Below are 23,164 nucleotides of genomic sequence, written 5' to 3'. Positions count from 1 at the left end.
AATGAGACTGAGGCAAAAGCGCTTGGTAATCTGTCTCCAGTGTTTAGAGATCGGTTTGTCTCCCATGAATTTGTGTATGGAGACTTCTCTGGCTAGATGCACAGAGCCCTCTCTTCTTTCTCCATCACTCTCTCTCTTTCCCATCTGTTCTTTCTACCTATCCTGTTCCTCATCATCTCATATTTCTCTGTTTTATCCCCTTTTCACTTCATTTCCCTCCTTTTCTCTCCACCATTCGTATTTCAAAAGCCCAAAGCGGTTGCGTCCAACTCACTTCCTCGCGCCCCCACACGGAGGACAGGGAAGGTTGGTGTGGGACCATGGGATCTAGTCTGTGGCATGTGTGGCCCCTAGCCATGATGGATGTGAACTGAGCAGATCACATGAGTAGATCCGATTGGCTAGCTCATTAGATGGCAACATCTGATTGGTAGTAGTTTAGAGTTTGGTTGCACTGCACAGTGAAATGTTTCCCTAGGTGGTCGTATTAGCACTAGCTGAGCATTACCCCATGTACCCTGTATGTGTGTAGAATTTCCCGAACCTCCTAGAACCCATCAGACTTTGGCTTGTAGTTGTGTTAAGGCACTATCATGCTAAGGTACGAACCTTGTTAGCTAACTCTGTCTGCTCTTTCAGACAGAGGACAGTGAAATAGACGTGGACGAGGATGATGATGAGGAAGGTGAGGAGGAGAATGAGGACCTGGAGGACGACAACGACAGTCTAGAAGTCCCGGCGCCCAAGCCATCCCGGGTCTCCAGGGGGCCCTTGAGGCCCCAGCTATTAGAGGAGAGCGATAACGACTTTTAAGCTGACACACACACACACACACACACACACACACACACACACACACACACACACACACATACACATCCACCCACACTGTATCACAGCTCGTGAGCACCGAGGACAAACAAAACACTGTCCAATCTGAGCTTCCTGTTTCTGAGTGTTATCTAGCTCCGCGGTCCACCACTCAGTAGTAAATGACTGAATCATCTTAACAGCAAGCGTGCCAATAGAGCCAGGTACGAGGAGAGCTAGCTACAGTAGCACTCCTTAGTTCTCCTCACACGGGGCCGTAACCTTGGAGACTTCCTGCTGGCCAGCAGCCGGAGCAACAGCCACTCATTTTGACAAATCACCTTCACTCTCCTGATTTGGCCCTCTTCACTCTGTCCTCTGCCCCATGTGGGCGGAACAGGGTTGGACAGCCCTGACCTAGAGCCTGACATGCCACGTTTCAAGCATATACTAGCACAAATTACAGTCCTGTAGAATATTAAAGCCTGGATTCAATCTGATCAGTGAAAATAAGACCAGGAAGTGAGGAAGTCAATTTGGTCAACAAAAGTGTTTATTGATCATTTTGATACGTGTGGCTTATTTGTATTTGAATTGACGTTTCACAACGGTTAGGTTATTACGAACGCACTGACATAAGTGGATGCACGTGGCATTTTGGCAACAAACAAAAAAACTTTCTATCAGAGTTGTGCCCGGCGGTCACGCGTATCTGCACTCATTGGCTAGAATGGTCCCACCTGGTCAAAGCCTCCTCCCACCTGCCTTCCATCAAAGACCGTACAGTGCTTCCATTTCCATCTTTGAGGACATGTATTTCCAGTGTTGGTCTCTGCGAACGTGGAAACATTGCCTTGAAAAGGTCCATACCTGACAAAGCAAGATTGGATTGTATTCCGGCCTTATGATTCAGATTGACATCCACATAGTATTGTTTTGGCGGTGTCGGGAACTGCGAGCTATCAAATCCACAAGAGGCTCATTGCGTTACCTTATCACAGACACTGCCATTGGATGCAACGAAACCACACCTCCACGCCTGACTATAAATCGACAAATCCCATGCATCCATACAACTTCAAACACAGAATTAGACTGATCGGCTTATTAAATCCCCTCCCCATCCAAATGAACATGAAAACTTATATCAGCCCAACATAAATGGTTTGACATTGGAGTCATTATTTCTAACATGGATAGAACATTCACTTTCTAGTGCTGTTTTGAACTTCAAACGTAGAAGGGATCACAAGGGAGTGGTTTGTGACACGTGTGCAACCGCTTACCGATATGTGTCGGCTCATAACGCAGTTACACCTCCAACGTCATCAAAACATCTGCTATGCAGCTTAACGCTCAATCTAATTGAATCCAGGCCTTAATCTTTTCATGAAATACTAAAGCTTGCTGTAGTATAAAATATAGATTTTATGTATCCCATTGTGCCAGTAATAGACCCTTTCCTCTGGGGGTTGTGATCAGCACAATGTGCTTTATCTCAATGTCATTTCAAGTACAGTACTATATACTGTAGGCTAAATATATGTAATTTCCTGTATCTAGTGAGATCTTTACCATCTGGGCATGAGGGTCACTGCACACTACAGTACACTACAGTGTGGTTGTCTGTCTTTGAATCTTCCAGTATGTATGGTGCACACATCATACATCCTGTATGAACTGTATACGTCATGTCACACACATTTTCAATTCATATAAAGGCAATGTATATGTAGCTGCTTTAAGATATGTTTATTAGGAAAATAAATGTACATAAATAATATTTAAATGTCAGTCGGTATTAATATACACAATTCCCCCGACAGTCCCAATGTAATAGATCTTAAAATAAGACCTACAACAAATATCCCTACGGTTTGTCTTTGTGGCTGTCCGTCAGAAGCTAGATCCAATGAGCCAGGCTGATGGGTAGCCTCTGAAATTCTTACTCTACATGTCCATTGCAAAGACAAAGACTTCTCCATGGGCAATGGATGTGTTCAGAAGGGTGAACCGTGTTATATATCAATGTACTGTAATGTTTAACCCTCCTGAATAAGCCCCTGGGGACCGATGGCCTTTGACCTCTGGCGTAACCTTGAGGTCAGATCTCCACCACACAGTCTGGAGAGTTGGTTCTGATGGCATCAGAGATGACCTTTGCTCCCGACTCTCCGATGCCGTTCCCTTGCAAGCTGGAGGAGTGGAGGAGCATGCATTAAAGCTCGAGTGAGTGCACACTCAAGCACGCACACACACAGTCTTACACATACCTTTTTATATTCAAAATACAGTGCACACCAAACTGTGTATGAAAAGTCAGCAGGATACACTCACTTTATATAAGTTAGCTGGTGGTTTCCTTTCAGGGCTGTGGCAATGAATATGGCTCCATCCATTCCCAGAGAGTTCTCCTGCAGACTGCACACACATTACATGCATCAAAAGGCGCATGTAGAATCCAACATGAGGTCTAAGGCACAACCAGACAAAAACACTCAAAAACAAGACCGCAAGTTCATTTGGAAGTAATGTATTGTGGCAGCACTCTGAAATTGCTATCTGAGGGAACTGAATGTACCGGTGTATACGTGTGTGTGGTTGTCTGTCTTTGAATGTCTGCATCAAACACTTTCTACTCGAGCCTTTCGTGTGATGTTTCTCTCTCTCTGACTCAGTGCTTGGATGAACTAAGCACAACAACGAAAATATACCCACGCACAATTACTATATACACTCCCCTACGTATTTATTTGGACAGCTAAGATCAAATGTTTAATTTGACTCTATCCTCCAGCAATTTGGATAAACGGATTCATTTGTTTAGTAGGAGGCGACAGTACAGAAGCGCACCTTTTATTTGTGGGTATTTTCATACCTGTTTTACCATTCACGAATGAAAGCACTTTATGTATTTAGTCCCCCCATTTGACGGTGTCATAAGTATCTGGACAAATTCCCTTATAGTGCATTACATTGTGTCAAACATTTAGTATTTGGTCCCATATTCTTAACATGCAATGACTACATCATGCTTGGAGCCAAATGGAATGTTTTAGCTTCACTGCCCAAATAAATACATATGGGAGTGCATATCAGTGTGAAACATAATTATGGAGTCCACTGGAAGCCAGAGAGAGGAAGTATGACTAATATCCCTTACTGAAACAGTTCAGGTGACTAAAGCTCGATAAATGTGTAGAATTACAACCAGCACAATCAAAGACGGGTACATAAATACAGTGCCTTCAGACATACCTTGATTTTTTTCCCCCACATTTTGTGGTGTTACAGCCTGAATTTAAAATTGATTAAATTTAGATTTTGTCACTGGCATACACACAATACCCCATGATGTCAAAGGTGAATTCTAATTTTCGAAATGCTTTGAAATGTATTAAAAATTAAAAGCTGAAATGCCTTGAGTCAATAAGTATTTAACCCTTTTGTTACTTATTTATTCTTTATTTAACTAGGCAAGTCAGTTAAGAACAAATTCTTATTTCCAATGACAGCCTGGGTTAACTGACTTGTTCAGGGGCAGAACAACAGATTTTTACCAGCTCGGGATTTGATCTAGGAACCTTCCGGTTGCTAGTCCAACGCTCTAACCACTAGGGTACCTACCGCCCATTAAGGCAAGCCTAAATAATTTCAGGAGTAAAAATGTGCCTCACAAGTCACATAATAAGTTGCAATAATAGTGTTTAACATGATTTTTGAATGACTACCTCATCTCTGTACTCCACACATACAATTATCTGTAAGGTCTCTCAGTCGAGCAGTGAATTTCAAACACAGATTCAACCACAAAGACCAGGGAGGTTATCCAATGCCTCGCAAAGAAGTACACCTATTGGTAGATGGGGGAAAAAAGCAGACATGGAATATCCCTTTGAGCATGGTGAAGTTATTGATTACACATTGCATGGTGTAGTCACTACAAAGTCACCCAGTCACTACAAAGATCCAGGCGTCCTTCCTAACTCAGTTGATGGAGAGGAAGGAAACTGCTCAGGGGTTTCACCATGAGGCCAATGGTGACTTTAAAACAGTTACAGAGTTTAATGGCTGTGATAGGAAAAAGCTGAGGGTGGATCAACAACATTGTAGTTACTCCACAATACTAACCTACATGACTGTACAGAATAAAAATAATAAAAATATTACAAAACATTCATCCTGTTTGCAGTTTTGGGGTGGCAGGTAGCCTAGTGGTTAGAGGGTTGGGCCAGTAACCGAAAGGTTGCTGGATCGAATCCCTGAGCTGACAAGGTAAAAGTTGGTCGTTCTGCCCCTGAACAAGGCAGTTAACCCACTGTTCCCCGGTAGGCTGTCCTTGTAAATATGAATTTGTTCTTAACTGACTTGCCTAGTTAAATATAACACATAAAAACTTTATTTCCTGAATACAAAGTGTTATTTTGGGGGGAAAATCCAACACATCACTGAGTACCACTTCATATTTTCATGTTGGCTTCATCATGTTATTGGTAAGCTTGTCATCGGCAAGGACAAAGAAGATGATTTAACGGAATAGAGCTAAGCACATGCAAAATCCTAGAGGAAAACCTTGTTCAGTCTGCTTTCTACCAGACATTGGGAGACACATTCAACTTTCAGCAGGACAATAACCTAAAACACAAGGCCAAATATACACTGGAGTTGCTTACCAAGACGATATTAGACGATATGACGATATGTTCTTACCAAGACGATATGTTCCTGGGTGGCCTAGTTACAGTTTTGAATTAAATTGTCTTGAAAATCCATGTCAAGATTTAAATGGCTGTCTAGCAATGATCACCAACCAACTTGACAGAGTTGACCAACCAACTTGACAAATGTAAATATTGCACAATCCAAGTGTGCAAAGCTCTTAGAGACTTACCCAGAAAGACTCACAGCTGTAATAGCTGAATACTTATGTAAATTATATTTCTGTATTTGATTTTCAATAAATTAGGAAAAATGTATAAAAGCATGTTTTCACTTGGTCATTATGGGGTATTGTGTGTAGATGGGTGAGAGAGAAATACATTTTAATCCATTTGAATTCAGGCTGTTACACAACAAAATGTTGAATATTTAAAGGTGTATGAATACTTTCTGAAGGCACTGAGGTAGGAAATTGCTGTTGTATCCATTGTGCAATATATGTTACTTTGCAAAACAGATTGCCATGGTAACACTAGCCCACTGTAGTTCATGTTTAAAGCCACTAATGTTTTATGCCAGATCTTAGTTGCTAATGACAATACAGCCCTGGGGAGTGGAGTCGTTAACCACTGTGGTTTCCTCTGTGCTTGTGGCCAAACGTCTGATGGAAAAATTACGCAAAACAGAAATGCCTTGGTTACAGTCCTAAAGAAAATAATTTGTCTTGTCACGTAGTTAATAACGCAATACTTCGTAGAAAGATAAATTCTATTGTAGAAATGTGCAAGTGGGAATACAATTGCTAATGTTTATACATTACAAGGGCTCACTGGACCAAAAGGACTCACTTTAATGATTTGAGTGTTCGGTTTGTCTTCAGTGCATTAGCCAAAGCCTTGGCTCCCTCCATCCCTATGGAGTTCCCTCGTAGGCTGGAACACAAATGAGAATGTGACAGAAAGGATACAAAGAACACTAAGTCTCTATATGGACCACTGGGAGGCTGGTGAAAACAGAGGGCAGGCTCGTGGTAATGGCTGGAATGGAATACATGGAATGGTAAATGTAGGGTTTCAATGTGTTTTAATACCATTTCATTCGTTCCATTTCAACCATTACTATGAGCTTATAGTGGACTGTGTTGGGACAAAAACCTGTGAGGAAGAGATATAGATGAATGTGCCAACAGTGGCTGTCAAGAACAAACCACAAAGAGCGAGAAAGTGGGAGGGAAGGTGTGACCGAGTGAACAATTTCTAGCAAATGCAGCGGGTCAAGAGAATGAGAGTCAATTCGTTGGTATTATGCCACAAGGACACAGAAATAAAGAGGGAATGAGAGCGATTCAAGGAAATAAAACTCACTCCAGAGTGTGCAGGGTTTTGTTGACCATTAGAGCCTCGGCCATTGAGATGGCTCCACTCCTGCCTGCTGATACACCCTGGAGACTGTAGAGAGAACACACACGTGACCATACACACACACGTGCGACCACACACACACTCATTCTCCTCAATCAGTAGCATTTACAATGTGACAGAAATAAAGGCAACAAAGCTATTAGCTCAGTATTAAATAGCGATATGGGGCACTAACCACAATGTACAGAGAGACGCATTGGTCTTCAGGGCTCCTGCCAGAGCTACCACTCCTTCATCCCCAATGGCATTTTCCTGTAGACTACACACACACACACACACACACACACACACACACACACACACACACACACACACACACACACACACACAGAGCCAAAGCAAAATCAGTCTCCACAGTCAATCAATTACATTTAACTGTTCTTTGATTTCTAGACTTGGGAATGGTACAGTTTCGTCTAACTACAGAGCCATAGGTAGAATGAAGTGGAGGGCTTCCTTCAGTGCTTACTCTAGTAGCTGCATGGTGGAGTTGGTGAGTAGAGCATGGGCCAATGATTTAGTGGCTGTGCACTTGATGAAATTCCACTGGAGACTGGTAGACAGAGAGGGATATTTAGGTGAATTGAAATGTGTGTAAGCGTGTGTGTGTTGCCCGCATTCTCCAACAAATGTGGCAAGGTGTGGGTTGCTGCTGCAGCCAGCAATTAGGGTTGTTCCATCTCAGCAGGCATTCCCTTCACTTTGCAACAGTGTGTGTGTGTGTGTGCACAGATCTGACTGACTTACCGTAAAGTAGTAAGCGCTCGGTTGACCTTCACAGCTCCAGCTATGGCTTTCACCCCCTCATCGTGCAGCAGGTTGGCTGTAAGACTAAGACACACACACAGATATTGAATGCAAGAGCATCGGTGAGAAAGAAAATAAAAACAGAGGAAGGAAGCCAGAGAAACCTTCATCAATTCTGAATGACCCCAGCTCTAAATAGCCAACTTGTCAGTGCTCCTACTGTTAATACTGAACCCAGATGCCTCACTACAGTACGCCCTGGGTTAGAGACATTTCCCGACAGCTAGGTATTTCTGTGCCACCGTATGGCAGAGGAGAGTGGCCTTTACTGACAGGTGGTGGTGCGACTCACTCCAGGTGCCGGAGAGAGCTGTTCTCCTGCAGTGCCCTGGCCATATCCTTCGCCCCCTCCACCCCGATCGAGTTCTCACGCAGGCTAGCAGGGAGAGGGGAATGAAACAGAGTTATTACAAAGACAGAGCCCAGAAACAGCTAGTGTCCTAAAGATGTTATGGCAGTCTCTGCATAGCTTTTGTTCAGAGAGATGGTATAAAACGTTGAACACTAAGGAAAAACTAGGTTTCTTTTTACAACACTCAGACAGAGATTGAGTCACAAACCAAACTAGACGGGTTGAAATCTGTAGTTAGTGAATTTGCCACGTACGTTTGCGATATTACAACAACAAAAAGTTACTTTAAACAATGAACAGTTTTTTTTTTTGACATCATTTCACACGCAGTAGAACAGCAGAATATGTACTGCAACTTGTTTTTTTAACCACAATGCTCCTGTACTCTGTTTATTTAATCAACAAAACCCCAAAAAATAAAGGTGCTTTGGGGGGTCAAACAGTGGCGACGTTCCTCCTTTACGGATTTCGGGTTTAAATGAACATATCCATTTTAATCAGCGACTGATTCAAATTTGGCTAAATGTGTGTAGTGCATTCTCTGGGCAATCAGTGATGAAAATTGACCCATTTTAAAGTGCCTGAGAGACAGATGTAGAGCAGCAACACTGGTGTTTAGGGAGAGACATGATAACCTGAGCAATCATAGTTGAAGTAAGCCATAATGACATACGATGAATGTTTCCTCAGTCATTATACTCATTGTGACTTAATTGATAATGATGCTCCAGTACTCACTTCAGACAGATGAGTCCACGGTTCAACCGCAGAGCCTTGGTTAACGCAGTCATCCCTTTGTTACTGATGGAGTTACTCTGCAGGCTGAAAATGGACATAGAATAATTAATTGACCCTTTAGAACCTACCAATCGGTTCTTCTATTTTGTTATATTTCTATGGTGTTCTTGGTAGCCTAGTGCTTTTTGTGGTTGTAAATGGAACTGTACGTATTGGAAACGTTTTTATGGCAGGCTGGCATTTCTTAACTGATTACGTGGGTCGAATTTGATCCACAGACGTGTATTGTGCCATATCACAATGTGTTGCTGAACTCATGAGCCTATTGATTTTCCATGTTTGAATCAGGCCTCTAGGTCTATCTATTTGTCATGACAGCTGTGCATGGCACATAGGCTGTTTATAATAGGTGAATTACCTATCTTATCTATCTTGTTGCCTATATCATAATTAAATATTATACATTTCAAATGCCCCCTTAGTCACTTTAACCTGGCCTGCAGTAAACTAATCACGATATAACCAGCATAAGGAAAATGTGTCAGAAAACAATGTCTCCATGACAACTGCCACTGCTTCAAACCATGTTAGATAAACAGATGGCTGATGTCATCTAGGTCAAATGGGTGCTTGTGAATGTGTTTGTATTCGAGTCTAAGGGGAATATGAAACATTTAAAGTTTATGTCAAGTGGAGGAGGTGCATTGCAGTCATGTCAGGTAATGTCATGTAGTGAGGGCAGGACACTGACTGCAGCGAGTGGAGGCTGTGGTTGACGGTCAGGGCCTGGGCCAGGGCTGCAGTGCCTTTGTCCCCCAGCTGGTTACTGCTCAGACTGCAGACCCATAAAGAAACAGAAAACACATTTCAGAAAGCCGTAAGGGTGCATTATTCCGGGCCTTTATACTGTCAATACTGGAAGTCAGTGGTAACCAGGTAACTAAGCAGGTATTCTTGCACTATTGAGAGCACGTCAAATGTATATATATCAGTCGATTCTGACATGTACAACAGTTCTATAACAGTCAATAGTTTACTGTTTGATGGAACATGACATTGATTTTCTTATGCTCCTAGACGGTCAGACAATGAATCTGTCAACACGTTTTGGTGACATATATTTCATAGAATGTTGAGATAGACATCTTGTATTATGAACCACTGATAATGATGACAAAGTTCTTACATTAGTTCTGTAAGTGTCCGGTTTGTCTTTAGCGCTTCTGCAATCCTCCTGGCTCCATCTGCTCCAATAGAATTCTTCTGTACACTGGGAGCACAATGTTGACATGTTTCAGCGTACACACACACAAGACACATGCTCACTTGCTGACCTCGATAAGTTGACTGGTCACTTATAAACACACAAACACGGATGGTCGGTAGGACTCACTTCAGCGAGACAAGTTTGCGGTTGGACAGCAGCACCTCAGCCAGGGCCCGAGCGCCCTCCTCCTCAATGAGATTATTTTGGAAACTGCAGAACCGGGAGAAAATGAAAACACAAACCAAATGATATTTCATATTTCACTGGCATTGGTAAAAATAATCAAATGGCGATAACGACTGAGATCAAATGTCAGAGTCGAAAATCATATACAGTGTCTAATGAAAGTCTTCACACCTGTTGCACATTTTGCCTCCGTATATTTAAATCTAAAAAGGGATCACATTTGATTTCTTTCCTACTGATCTACACAGCCTACTACACATTTGTCAAAGTGCAAGAAAAAAATATAGAAATGTTCTAAAAACAAAGATGTCTAACAGTTAATACTTATTTGAAGCACCTTTTGGCAGCAATTACAGCTGTGAATCATGTTGAATAGGAACATATATCCATTGTTTTGGAAAAACTGCTCAAGCTCAGTCAATTTAGTTGGGGATCATTGATGGCCAGCAATATTCAAGACTTAATGATCTCAGATTTTATTTTACAGATTTACGTCAGCACCAAGACTAGGCCACTCAACACCTCTTGGAAACCCATTCTGGTGTGTCTTTAGTCTTAAAATGTGTTTAATTTTCCCACTGAAAAATAAAACAATCCCAGTGTTAGGTCTTAAAAGACTGAGGCAGGTTTTCCTCTATGTTTTTACCTGGGCATTTGCCAGTTTTGTATTTATTTTGGTCCCAACCAAACTCGGCAGTCCCTGCCAGGACAAGCACGCCTATACCATGGCATTGACACCACAATTCTTAAAAATGTAGAGGGTTTACTCTATGAGGTGTTGGATTTGCCCTAAACTTTACATCAAATTCTTATCCATGTTGTCTTGAAGTATTACTTAAGAGCCTTGTTGCAAACAAGAGGGATGATTTGGAATGGATTTTTTTTAGCGCAGGTTTCCTTCTTTTCACCCTGTCATATAGGTCAGTAATGTGGAGTGAATTCAGTGCTGTTGATCTATGCACAGTTTTCTCTCAGCTTAGCCAATGAACTTTGTGGCTGTTTTTAAAATGTTCTTTTTAGTGATATCCATGAGCAGTTTCAATTCTCTTAGGAAGGACGGCCAGATCCTCACAGTACCAGGGTGATATGATACACCATCCGCAATGTATAACCTACTTGACCATACTCAAAAGGATATTCAGTGTCTTGGAATTATTTTGTAACCTCCCCTGATATGTGTCTGTCTAAAAATGTATCACTGACGTTTTTTTAAAGCAAATGTTCAGCTCTGAGGTTCAATCATTGTTTGAAATTCACTGTCCAACTGAGGGACTTTACAGAGACAGGGGTAGTTGTTCTTAACTCATTGTTAAGAACTTGTTAAGATGTGCCACAGCAAGTGGTGGGAAGAATTCTTATTCTTTTAAAAATTATTTCTTGCAAATTTCTGTAATTTGTCTTACATTTTGAAAACTCTGAAGTAGTTTATGTAGATCTGTAGGAATTTCTTTTTAATTTAATCCTTTTTAGATTTAAATTGAAGGCACCAACTGCGCAAGGGGTGTAAAGACTTTCACTAGGCATTGTGGAGCGGCAAGTAGCCTCGTGGTTAGAGCGTTGGACTAGTAGCCGAAAGGTTGCAAGATCGAATCCCCGAGCTGACAAGGTAAAAATCTGTCATTCTGGTCCAGAACAAGGCAGTTAACCCACTGTTCCTAGGCCGTCATTGAAAATAAGAATTTGTTCTTAACTGACTTGCCTAGTTAAATAAAGATAAAATTGTAGTTACTCACTTGATGGACACCAGGACCTGATTCATTTTGAGGGCTTCTGCTAGAAACTTGGCGCCTTTAGATCCAATGTTGTTGCTACGGAGACTAAGCCACAAAAAACTTATGCTTAACCAAAGGAGAACTTAGTTTAATTTCACAGTCTTTAGTTACCCCTTTCATACTTATTATATATCCAACAGGTGGATTTCTTTTCTCACTCATTAGAAGATGTTCTCAGATTAATGTTAAATGACGGGAACATTGTCATGAACAAACAAACATCTGCCATTCATTTGGATGTAATCAGACACAAATTGGTCTCACTCACTCAAGCGTAATTAGCGTCCGGTTAACCAGTAGTGCTCGACTCAGGGCCTTGGCCCCTTTGTTGCTGATAGCGTTCTCTGCCAGACTGAATATACGAGAAGTTACATAAGAAAGACCATCATAATACATCAGTATACAATACTGGGCATACCAATTTGCATGTATGACCTCGGTGAATATCATGAACAGTGTAATGTAACTGTAAAGAAAATGTTCAATCGCAATAAAAGCATTGCAATGAACCTGCATGAGAGCTGAAATGTCCTCAATGCTAAATGTCTGACGACATTATTTAATGGTTGTGTAAACATGGTCATCTCCTTGAAATGAAGCATTACCAGAATATGTGAAGGACCTGAGGTCCCAGGGTTCTAAACTGGTTTTAAGAGAGGCTACTTATAGGATGTAGGCTGCTTAGTTTTTGGCTATTCCCCCCCCCCCCCACACACACACACACAGTGAGGGGGTTTTAGTAATTTTATAGAATCCCCGTCGCAAAGAAATGAATGGTTCCTGACCTTATCTTCTGAAGGTGGCAGTCCTTTGCACTCAGTAAGCTTCCCAGCAGTTCCATGACATCATCTTTAAAATGGTTATTTTCCAATCTGCAAAATGTTAAGATACAGCATTCTTAGTATGAACGTCAATACACTGTCCTAGGGAATTGGAAATTATATTTCAAGTGTAGCCATAAATGTCACAACATATGGCAGGTTCTGCCTCTGACCTTAATTATTTTCCTGTCCTCACATCTTATCCCCCCCTTTTATTCCCCTTATCTGAAATGGTTGCACTTTGGAGTAAAGGAGGATATTTTCAGGGATGGGGAGGGGCTTTGTTGAGATGAGGGGGTTATCTGAGATGGGAAGGAGCTTATATGAGATGTGGAGAAGCTTACCTAAAATGTGGAAGGGTTTGTTTGAGATGGGGAGGCGACACCATTAGACAGGGAGCTGAGATAGGGTCTGCTCTAACTAACCTGAGATGGCTGCAGTAGAGCAGCTGAGGCAGCAGGCTTTTGACAGTGGAGTAGTCCAGACATGCCGACAGGTTGGTCTCCTCTCTGCACTCTGGAGACACCTGTAGCAGGTAGGCTAGCGCTGTGCAGTGTGTCCGTGTCAGCTTCCATCCCAGGCCGCCACAGCGCAGGTCCTCCTCCACGCTGCGTAGCACCTCTGTGTGCTGCAGCTCCTGCAGGCAGTAGGCCACGTTCACTGAGCGTAGTGACACCACAGCACCACCGCTGCCCAGGAGGTCCTGCAGAAGCCCAGCCGCCCAAACCCTTTGGCCCCCATCGTCCTTCCCCAGGGCCAGCAGGCCTGCCAGCGGCCGCACTGCTGCTGGACACAGCAACCCCGCCAGGAACCGCACAAACACGTCCAGGTGACCATCCTCTGCCTGCTGGGACCGCTGCAGGGCGCTCCTGAAGTGGTTCTGGAAGCCGATCTTGGGCCAGGACATGGCACTCTCGGTGAACAGGTCAAAGATGGCACGTTTGGAGCAGATGTGGTAGTATGTGGCTGCTAAGAACTCCTGCACAGTCAGGTGGGTGAAGCGGTAGGCCACACAATTCGGGGAATCCTCGCGGATCAGGAGTCCAGTTCCGAGGCCACCCTGGGTGGATGGAAGGTCTACTCCATAGGCCCTCATGTCCTGCTCACTGAAGGTGTATTTGTGCTTCAGAAGTCCGTAGAAGGCCAGTCGGCCCAGACTTCCCAGCAGCTTGCGGTTATTTCCGTTAAGCTGGTCCATCTTGATAGGCTCTCTGCCTCTGGGCTCACCTGCTTCGGCTCTCATAGCGCAGAAGTGGGAGTAGAGTTCAGTGCAGGTCCTGGGAAGACCCTCCTGCCAGCCACTCTCCAACAGGTACCCAAAGGTAACCGCCACTATCCAGCAAATGCAAGGCATGTAAGACATCACCATGAAGATCTTGTTGGACTCCAAGTGAGTCCATATCTGACTGGCAGTATCTCCCTTAGGGAAGTTGTGGCTCAGGAACAGCCGGATTTCCTTCGGGCTGAATCCGGGGATCTCGGTCAACCTGTCCACTAGTCCCCCAGGAATCAACGAGGCCACCGCCGGCCTGGAGGTCACCCATACCGCTGCTTCAGGGAGCAGGTTGCCCCGGATGATGTTGGTGACCAAGTCGTCCACCGACACCTCCTTCTTGGGGTCTGTGCAGGGCACAGTCTCCGAGAAGTCCAGAGGACAACGGAACTCGTCCAGACCGTCGAAGATCAGCATTGTCCGACATGTACCACTCAGCACCAGGCTGGGGTCCGTCATGTGAGGGAAGGCCCGCTTCACCAGTCTTTCGGCCGACAGCTTCTCCCCAGTGTTCAGCTCCCAGAAGGCAAAGGGCAAGACAAAACTCACGTCCGTGCAGATCTCGCCTCTGCTCCAAAGGCGTACAAAATGTCCCACAAGGGTGCTCTTGCCGATGCCGGCCACTCCCACGGTGAGGGAGACCCTGGGGGGCAGGCTGACCCGTGTGAGGGGCTCCAGTAGTTTGGCCAGGGCCAGCTGTCTGACGTGGTGTCTCCGCGCCCCACGGGTGGCCTCCACCTGCATGAGGTCGTGCTCCTTCTGCTGGAGGTCCGAGAGGCCGTCGACCAGGAGCAAGATTCTGGAGGAGGAGAATTCTGGGCTACAGGGGCCAGGGTAGAGGCTGTCACTTGGTGTGGGATACTGCAACAGAAGAGCCTCCTTGTGCTCCTGAACCATGAGGTCTGCAGTGAGAGGAGAATCAAATCACAGACAATGATAGCTTATAGTAGTTTCAGAGAGGGGTGTATACCAATACAATTACCAACAATAGATAGCTTCATCACTATCTGGATCTGAACAACTTGCAGAAGGCAGATGACAATCCTACACACAACACACTCTAGCCTATAAACTAGATGCCAACCAATAGGCTCCTCCTCCTCACCGTGCATCGTGATAAGCCGGTACATCTGGGAGTCAGAGTTCTCAAGGAAGGCCTGGAGAGCGTTAGATCCCTGGGGGTCCATGCTGGCCAGGATGGAGGTGAGGGTGCCCACCCGATCCTGCAGCTGCCCCCCAGCCTGTACCTGTGCCTCCTCACCCTGGCTCAGCAGCTCCAGCTTCCTCATGTGGGACAGCGCCCCCTCCAGGAGGGGAGTAGTAATGAAACGCTGCAGATGCCCCTGATGTTTCTGGATCCAGCCCACATCTAGGCCACAAGAGACAGAGACGAATATATTCAGAGCTCTGAACTCTGATTAGAACTCTCTATGTGCAATTTGCACTTTTGACTTTGAGTAAATCATGGATTTATGTTCATGTTGATTGGTGTGAACTCTTCAAGTTATGTGTACATATCGTCAGTTAGAATTTGGTGTAGCGTTGCTCATGGGCAACAAAAACACATTTATTTTGATGGCAGATGTCTGGTACAACTTACCCTAACGTAGCATGTGTAAATATACGCCAGAACAGAGTTCCTACATGCGGTTTTCAGCGGTAAAGGAAGCTAGGTTGAATTAGCTGTATCCCTGAAAACCGGATGCATCCAGTTGTTGGCAACTTGTCTAAACCTGCTTTTATGTACAGCTCTTTCATCGATTGAGGAAATTATCAAAGAAGGACATTAAGTGCAGCTCATAATGGCAACAACAATGGCTTTTACCTTCCATCTCTCCCTTGGTGGAAGTTGAGGTGGGGGTAGACTGGAGGTCAACATAGCAGTCCTCTTGCCATGCGATACGCTTGTTTCTGTCCAGAATAGAATTGTAATGGGTGTTTCTTTCCATGGAGCTGTTGCTTGTTCCTGCCTAAAGATATGCCTGTCCACCTTTCTCCATCTCCGATTACTCTTGAACACAAAAAGGAAAAGCATGTCTCACCTCAGGGCACAGAAACGTGACATGTTGTGATTGAAGCCTTCTTCATTGTCAGTACAGTAACACCCTTGCCTATCACTGACTTTGCCCTCACCTGATTGGAGTGTCCAAGGGCTCATACGAACAGTGCATGATAATTGTGCCAATCGGCAGGGGCCTCCTTTATAACAGTTGTGTAAATTTCACACAAAATTTCTGTGTGCACCATTTCTGAAAAGTCTGTGCACGAAAATATTGAAATGTATCAACTTGGCACACGCATGTTTCTAGTTATAAATCAAACCTGTCATAAAACCGTGTGCATGTGAACGAGCATTGAAACTCCGGCTGGAAACCCCCTCCATTCACCTTTCATGGTGACAATAATGCACTTTCTTTGCTGCATAATTTGGAACTATTTGGAATTAGGTCACGGCAGTTTCTAAAAAAATATATATTTTTAAATTGCCTTTAGAGGTGTTGGCCGAATGTTTTAATAACTAAATCATGTTTTTACTTTTTCAAACTTAACATGCATGCTGCAGCGAGGCCCTGTCTGCGCATTCTGCAAGATTGAATGCATATTCAAAGCTATTTAAAAGTAGACTATGCTGCAGCCCACACTTCTATTCAAAAGACGAGTTGTTTTTCAATATAAACAACAGATTCACGTGGTGTGCAGCTTCCACAAGTTGTCTGAAAATACGAAAATGGTGGTGGAAAATTGTGTTTTATTAAGAAGGTACACATATTAAGAAGGTACACAAAATTTTACTGAGTTACAGTTCATATAAAGAAATCAGTCAATTGAAAATAATTAATTAGGCCCTAATCTATGGATTTCACGTGACTGGGATTACAGATATGCATCTGTTGGTTACAGATACCTTTAAAAAACAGTAGGGGCCTGGATCAGAAAACCAGTCAGTATCTGGCGTGACCACCATTTGCCTCATGCAGCACGACACATCTCCTTCGCATATAGTTGATCAGGCTATTATTGATTGTGGCCCGTGGAATGTTGTCCCACTCCTCTTCAATGGCTGTGCGAAGTTGCTGGATATTGGCGGGATCTGGAACCCGCTGTCATACACGAAGATCCAGAGCATCCCAACCATGCTCAATGGGTAACATGTCTGGTGAGTATGCAGGCCATGGAAGAACTGGGGCGTTTTTAGCTTCCAGGAATTATGTACAGATCCTTGCAACATGGTGCCATGCATTATCATGCTGAAGCATGAGGTGATGGTGCCGGATGAATGGCATGATAATGGGCCTCAGGATCTCGTCACAGGAATCTCTGTGCATTCAAATTGCCATTGATAAAATGCAATTGTGTTTTGTTGTCCGTAGCTTATGCTTGCCCATACCATAACCCCACCACCACCATGGGGCACTCAGTTCACATTGACATCAGCAAACTGCTCGCCACACAACGCCATACACGCTGTCTGCCATCTGCCCGGTACAGTTGAAACCAGGATTCATCTGTGAAGAGCACACTTCTCCAGTGTGTTAGTGGCCATCGAAGGGGAGCATTTGCCCACTGAAGTCGGTTACAACACTGAACTGCAGTCAGGTCAAGACCCTGGTGAGGACGATGAGCACGTAGCTGAGCTTCCCTGAGACGGTTTCTGACAGTTTGTGCAGAAATCCCCATCAAAATCAATCAGTTTAGGCTAGAGATATTTTGCATGGGCTCAATCCACTGCATCCGCCTATGTCGGCCTTCTGCGTCTGCATTGTTTGTCAGATCAGGAGACACCCCAAAAATCTGTTCTCATGAAAACATCTGTAGCGTCTGAACCTACAAAACTAATATGACCCCGCAATGGAAAGGGGAGACCCTCACGATGTTGTTCTCTGTTTTGCTCTACAACCCACACAAATGTCACGGACTCACTTGATGCTAACCCATACAAATTAATGGATGTATTATTATGCGTTGTATCACAACATATGTAATGTCTAGTCTATGAGACCTTAACCCTTTTAGCTAACTGTTTCCCTAACCCTTAAACCTAACCTTAACCCTTCCCATAATATTAACCCTTTAAGCAAACTCTTAACCTTAACCGCTAACCCCTAGTGTTAGCTAACTTTAGCCACCTAGCCAACGTTAGCCACAACAAATTGGAAATCGGAACATATTCGTTTCACCAATTCGCAACATTGTATGGATTGGAAATTAGTAACATATCATTCGAATTGTCATTTGTAAAACATCATATGAATTGTAATTCGTAACATAGATGAAATGGATGATGGGCATCGACAAATGAATACATACCATACGAAACAAAACATATACTAAATGGAATGTCTCCGATTTACGTACAGAATAACACGAAATGCTCTGAGACCATGTTGCGATAAGATATGCATTACGATTCTCAAGATTCTGTATGTGTTGCGATTCGATACTGTGATTTTTATTGCAATTCGATGTTCCAAACATGTTGGTCACCATGTATCTGCAGCAGAAAGATGAGGAGAGCATCCGAGGAGAGCACCCTCCCCCCATCACTAGCACTTACAGTAGCATGTATACAAACTGTAGGCCTACTTCAATGGAAAAGATCAACTGTTAAATTTGACTGTATATTATAAACTGTGCTGACTATGGGATTGCAAAACTTGAAATACATATAGCCTATCTATTTACTACTACTAGGTCCAATTAAATTAGAGATGTGCATGGTAATTTGATGTATGACTACTTCGGAAACATGAACCCAGGTGATGAATTTATTCTGCAATGGTTATGAAAATAAAATAAGTACGAAAAAGATTCCCGTTTTAGATACTAAAACATACTAACGGCTGCATTTCTGTTAATATGTTCTCCAGGTGACATTTTTTATGAATAAGCTTTATCATAACCCTCATTTGCACAAAACAATTGTCAGGTTGCAACACAATATTTCAATCACGAACAGAGATGTGTGTACGCATGGAGGTCTAAAGTTTGTGGGAAGATGAGCACATTCTCATGTCAAGGTATACTTTTATAAATGCCAACTTTTTGGGAGGATGTTTTGTATGTACACATGGTTTATAAATAAGGCCTCAGGTGCTTTCCTTGTGCAAGCAAGGGGTAATGCCCATTCAATGTATTGAATTAAAAATTGCAATATGGTGAATTGAATTCACCATATTGCAAGAAAGAGTTACATAATGTCTGGTCGGTGATGATGGTTGCAGAAAAGACGTTCCTAAAATGTGAAGACCAATAAATGAGAAGAAGTTTAAGAGAAGAGTTTAAACGGTGACTGTCAACGTATGACAACAAGCGAAGGCTCTATAAGAGGAGATTGAGAAGAGGTCCAAGCGCTGCAGCTCGAACAACTACAAAGTAATAACCATCAGCAGTTTTGGAATGAAATCAATAAGATGGGTCCGGAAAAAATGATTGATGAAAATCCCTATGGAAATCATACTGGAAAATGGTGAACTTGAACATAAGATGAATTGTATATTATAGAACTGGGAGAATGACTTTGCTAACCTATTTTCAGGCAGCAATATCCAATCTGTGTTTGATATTGACTTCTTAAATTATACTTGTAACTTCAAAAATGGGTTGCACAAATGGCAATTAATTAGGCTGGATTCACCTCAAATCAATTCCTGGATGCAAAATTGTCTATGGAGGAAGTTAGGAAGGCTGTTGGGGAAAGCTAAAAAGCAACAGGAAAAAAGGCAACACGAATAGCGGAGCTTCCAGATTTGGACATAAAATGTGTCTATTCCCAAATGTGTTTTGAAAATGTTATCATCCCATCAACTTAGTGCACATTTCTCATCAAACCAATCCCAAAGTCATCAACAAATGATCCAAGGGTCCCACTAAATTACAGAGGCATCAGCCTTATAAGCACAGCCTACAAGTTATATTCTGGGATCTTAAACAGTCTGACTTTGGAAACGTCTGGTTTGCTTGTAAATCACATTACACCGTATCCACTGTGATTAGAGCCAGACTACAAGAATGCAAACCTACATATGCCTGTTTAGCTGATTTCAAAAAGGCCTTTGATTGGGTAAATATAGATCTATTTGCTTTCAAACTTATATTAGCTGGGATGTATGATACAATTAAAGCCCAATATAGGGGGCGGTAGGTAGCCTGGCGGTTAGGAGTGTTGGGCCAGTAACCGAAAGGTTGTTGGATCGAATCCCCGAGCTGACAAGGTAAAAATATGTTGCTCTGAGCAAGGCAGCTACCCCACAGGGCGCTGAAGACGTGGATGTCGATTAAGGCAGCCCTTTAAGCCCTTTGGGTTAAATGCAGAAGATGCATTCAGTTGTACAACTGACTAGGTATCCTCTTTCCCTAGTGCTCCAATTGCCTGTGTACAGGTAAATGAGCTGAAGACCAGATTGTTTCCCACTCCATTTGGGTTTAGAGGGAAACAAGAAAATCAAAGGTCCTTGTGTGCAGATTTGAGAACCAGGATTACTGCCTTAGGCAATTAAAGTAGGTAGATTAAATGCCATAGATGAAGAAGAGTGAGAATATCCACTGTATTTGATTTAGGAGAGGTCAAGAAAAAGCAGCACTTTATTTCACTGTACTTTATATGATTACATAAGAGTAACCTAGTTTAATAAAATGATATGATAATTGTATTTTGCTAGAGTGAAATATAGTGTTTTATAAGCCAATCTGTGTTGGGCTTCTTTGAAGCATAATAATAACATTTGTTTAAAAGGAAATCATGCTCTAAACTGCATTTTTGCATTGGGGGGTCTTGAAAACCTCACTTTGTGCAGTTATGAATGGTGCATCTGTGTGAGATCCTCAAGTAAACAAGCAATGTTCCTCTCATTGATACCATTAGTGTTCTCCTTTTTTAAGTCAGTTGAAAATCAACTGTGCACTGCAGCCTAATGTGCTGTTCTTAATTATTATAATATTTTTTTTTACAAAATAAGTGCTGTTCTTTTCTTTTTAAATCAAATGCATGGCCCATATAATTCACAGGGCATACACCTTTTCAGTAGTCAGCATTAAGTGGTTACTTTATTATTTTTCGATTTAAAGGGTATAATTAGAGGACAAAATCAAGGTAGTGATGCATTACAGACATGATGAAAGAAACAGATGTTATTAAGTAATCAAAATGATTACAACATTTTTTTTTTTCAGCACTTGGCAGCCCCGTTCTGTGAGTTTGTGTGGCCTACCACTTCACGGCTGAGCCGTTGTTGCTCCTAGATGTTTTCACTTCACAATAACAGCACTTACAGTTGACCGGGGCAGCTCTAGCAGGGCAGAAATTTGACCAACTGACTTGTTGTAAAGGTGTCATCCTATGACGGTGCCACGTTGAAAGTCACAGAGGTCTTCAGTAAGGCCATTCTTCTGCCAATGTTTGTCTATGGAGATTGCATGGCTGTGTGCTCGATCTTATACATCTGTCAGCAATGAGTGTGGCTTAAATAGCCAAATCCACTAATTTGAAGGAGTGTCCACATACGTTTGTATATGTAGTGAAACTGACAAAAATACTAATTCTTTCAAAAACATCCATTATAAAATCTCCCTCCCCAGTCACCCTAATTGACATCAAATATCAAATCAACAGAAGAACATAAGGTCACCTTACCGCCAAGATCTTGATGTGCTACAGTAGAATAGTATACAACTGGCTTATACAGGGTTTTCACTGTAACAAGACAGACCGTGCAAAGCAAGCTTTCTTGTAAAGTCATTCTGTCTTTACCATACCAGGTCTGCGCACGGCGGAAGTTGACTCAACTCATTGCCCAAACCAAACCCCATAAAAGTAGCTCTTGAGGTGTTGCAGGCAGGTTGTCAGCTTCCGGTTCAGTCTGAGACAGAGTCACGAAGCTAAAAACCACATAACCTACCACGGCCTGGCTGCAATCTTCACATTACACCTCAGACACCAACAGTGAGACAAACTGACGTGACTATAGTAACAGGAGTACAGGACAGAGCTACTCTTTGGGGATACTTAGGTAACTATAGTTGGAGATACTTGAGTTACTATAGTAACAGTCATTCTTCTAAACTTTCAAGAGCATCAGCATTGACATCCAGTCTCATCAAAAAATGAATGAAGCATTAAGTGAGCTAGAGTGAAACTTGGTGTCAATAATTTGCTGTCCATGTAGTTTATTGTCGTACTTCCTGTCTAGGTGGCCCGTTGGGCCTCGCTTGACTGCTCTCACACGTCTGGTAGTTGCAGCTGAGTTTAAACAATGGTTTTGAAGTCTGAAGTCAGAGTGGCTGGTGCCAATGTTGAAAGGAAATGAGAGAGAGAGAGAGTAAAGAAGTTGGAAGGGGTGTGAGAAAGGTCAAAAGCTCAAGTAGCCACAAATGCAATATCTTAACCCATGTGGACCTCCACATGGGGGGAAAAAACAACTGAAATTGAAGCGAGTATAAGATAAATAAATGTATGATCAGGTACAAAGATAACTCACCGTGGGCGACTGGTGCAGCTGTGTGTTGGGCTTCAACAGGTGTGAGCATTAATGACCCTGAACCCAAGTCCTCTACCTCATATTGTGGGGTGGGATAGAAATGGAACAGCTGCTTTGGTTTAGTGGATCTTGCTCTCGCTGTCTACAGCTGGCCTGAAAGGAACTCTCAGACAAACCCCCCAAAAATAGATATCCTCTGGAGACACTTTTTCTGACTAGACGGCGTAATGCTGCGTCAGCACTGAAGGTGCTACTTGTGACAAGAAATTTTGCTAACAAAGTAAATAATCGTAAAAAGTAACTTGCCGCTCAGTTAAGGGGGGACTCTGCTCTCGCTGAGCTGTTTGACGTTGTACCTCTTCCTGTGTCACTATCTGACTTCCTGTATCAAGGCAAGGAGATTTCAGTTAGGCATATGATGCTTTGCGTTGCATGAACTCTATTTTTGAAATACTCCTTGATTTTGCAGGTTTTCCTACTTACAAAGCATGTAGAGGTCTGTAATTTTTATCATAGGTACACTTCAACTGTGAGAGACGGAATCTAAAACAAAAATCCAGAAAATCACATTGTATGATTTTGAA

General features: G+C 42.9%; 2 protein-coding genes across 3 annotated transcripts in view; one reads left to right on the top strand and one right to left on the bottom strand.

Moving 5' to 3' along the window:
• Window positions 1-4,227, top strand: part of cluap1 (clusterin associated protein 1) — a 36,144-nt gene extending 31,917 nt beyond the window's left edge. The window contains exon 13 of one of the 2 annotated variants that reach the window (XM_055924090.1): window positions 640-4,227. In XM_055924090.1, coding sequence (XP_055780065.1) covers window positions 640-813 — 174 coding nt within the window. In that variant the 3' untranslated portion in view covers window positions 814-4,227. The remainder of the gene's footprint in view (window positions 1-639) is intronic. The other variant, XM_055924098.1, reaches the window with a different exon arrangement.
• On the bottom strand, window positions 2,548-21,855 carry nlrc3 (NLR family, CARD domain containing 3). Its single transcript, XM_055924078.1, has 19 exons — window positions 21,737-21,855; window positions 15,932-16,117; window positions 15,212-15,475; window positions 13,259-15,008; window positions 12,798-12,884; window positions 12,281-12,364; window positions 11,974-12,057; window positions 10,181-10,264; window positions 9,974-10,057; window positions 9,539-9,622; window positions 8,788-8,871; window positions 7,990-8,073; window positions 7,638-7,721; window positions 7,360-7,443; window positions 7,066-7,149; window positions 6,834-6,917; window positions 6,318-6,401; window positions 3,148-3,231; window positions 2,548-3,005 (listed from the first exon to the last, which is right to left on the bottom strand). The coding sequence occupies exons 2-19, from the start codon at window positions 16,053-16,055 to the stop codon at window positions 2,915-2,917; spliced, it is 3,408 nt and encodes a 1,135-aa protein (XP_055780053.1). The 5' UTR covers window positions 16,056-16,117; window positions 21,737-21,855; the 3' UTR covers window positions 2,548-2,914.
• Window positions 21,856-23,164: the final 1,309 nt, after the last annotated feature.

The sequence above is a fragment of the Salvelinus fontinalis genome, chromosome 1 (assembly GCF_029448725.1).
Source record: "Salvelinus fontinalis isolate EN_2023a chromosome 1, ASM2944872v1, whole genome shotgun sequence".
In the NCBI taxonomy this organism is placed as follows: domain Eukaryota; kingdom Metazoa; phylum Chordata; class Actinopteri; order Salmoniformes; family Salmonidae; genus Salvelinus; species Salvelinus fontinalis.
This window is presented reverse-complemented; position numbering and strand designations above follow the sequence as displayed.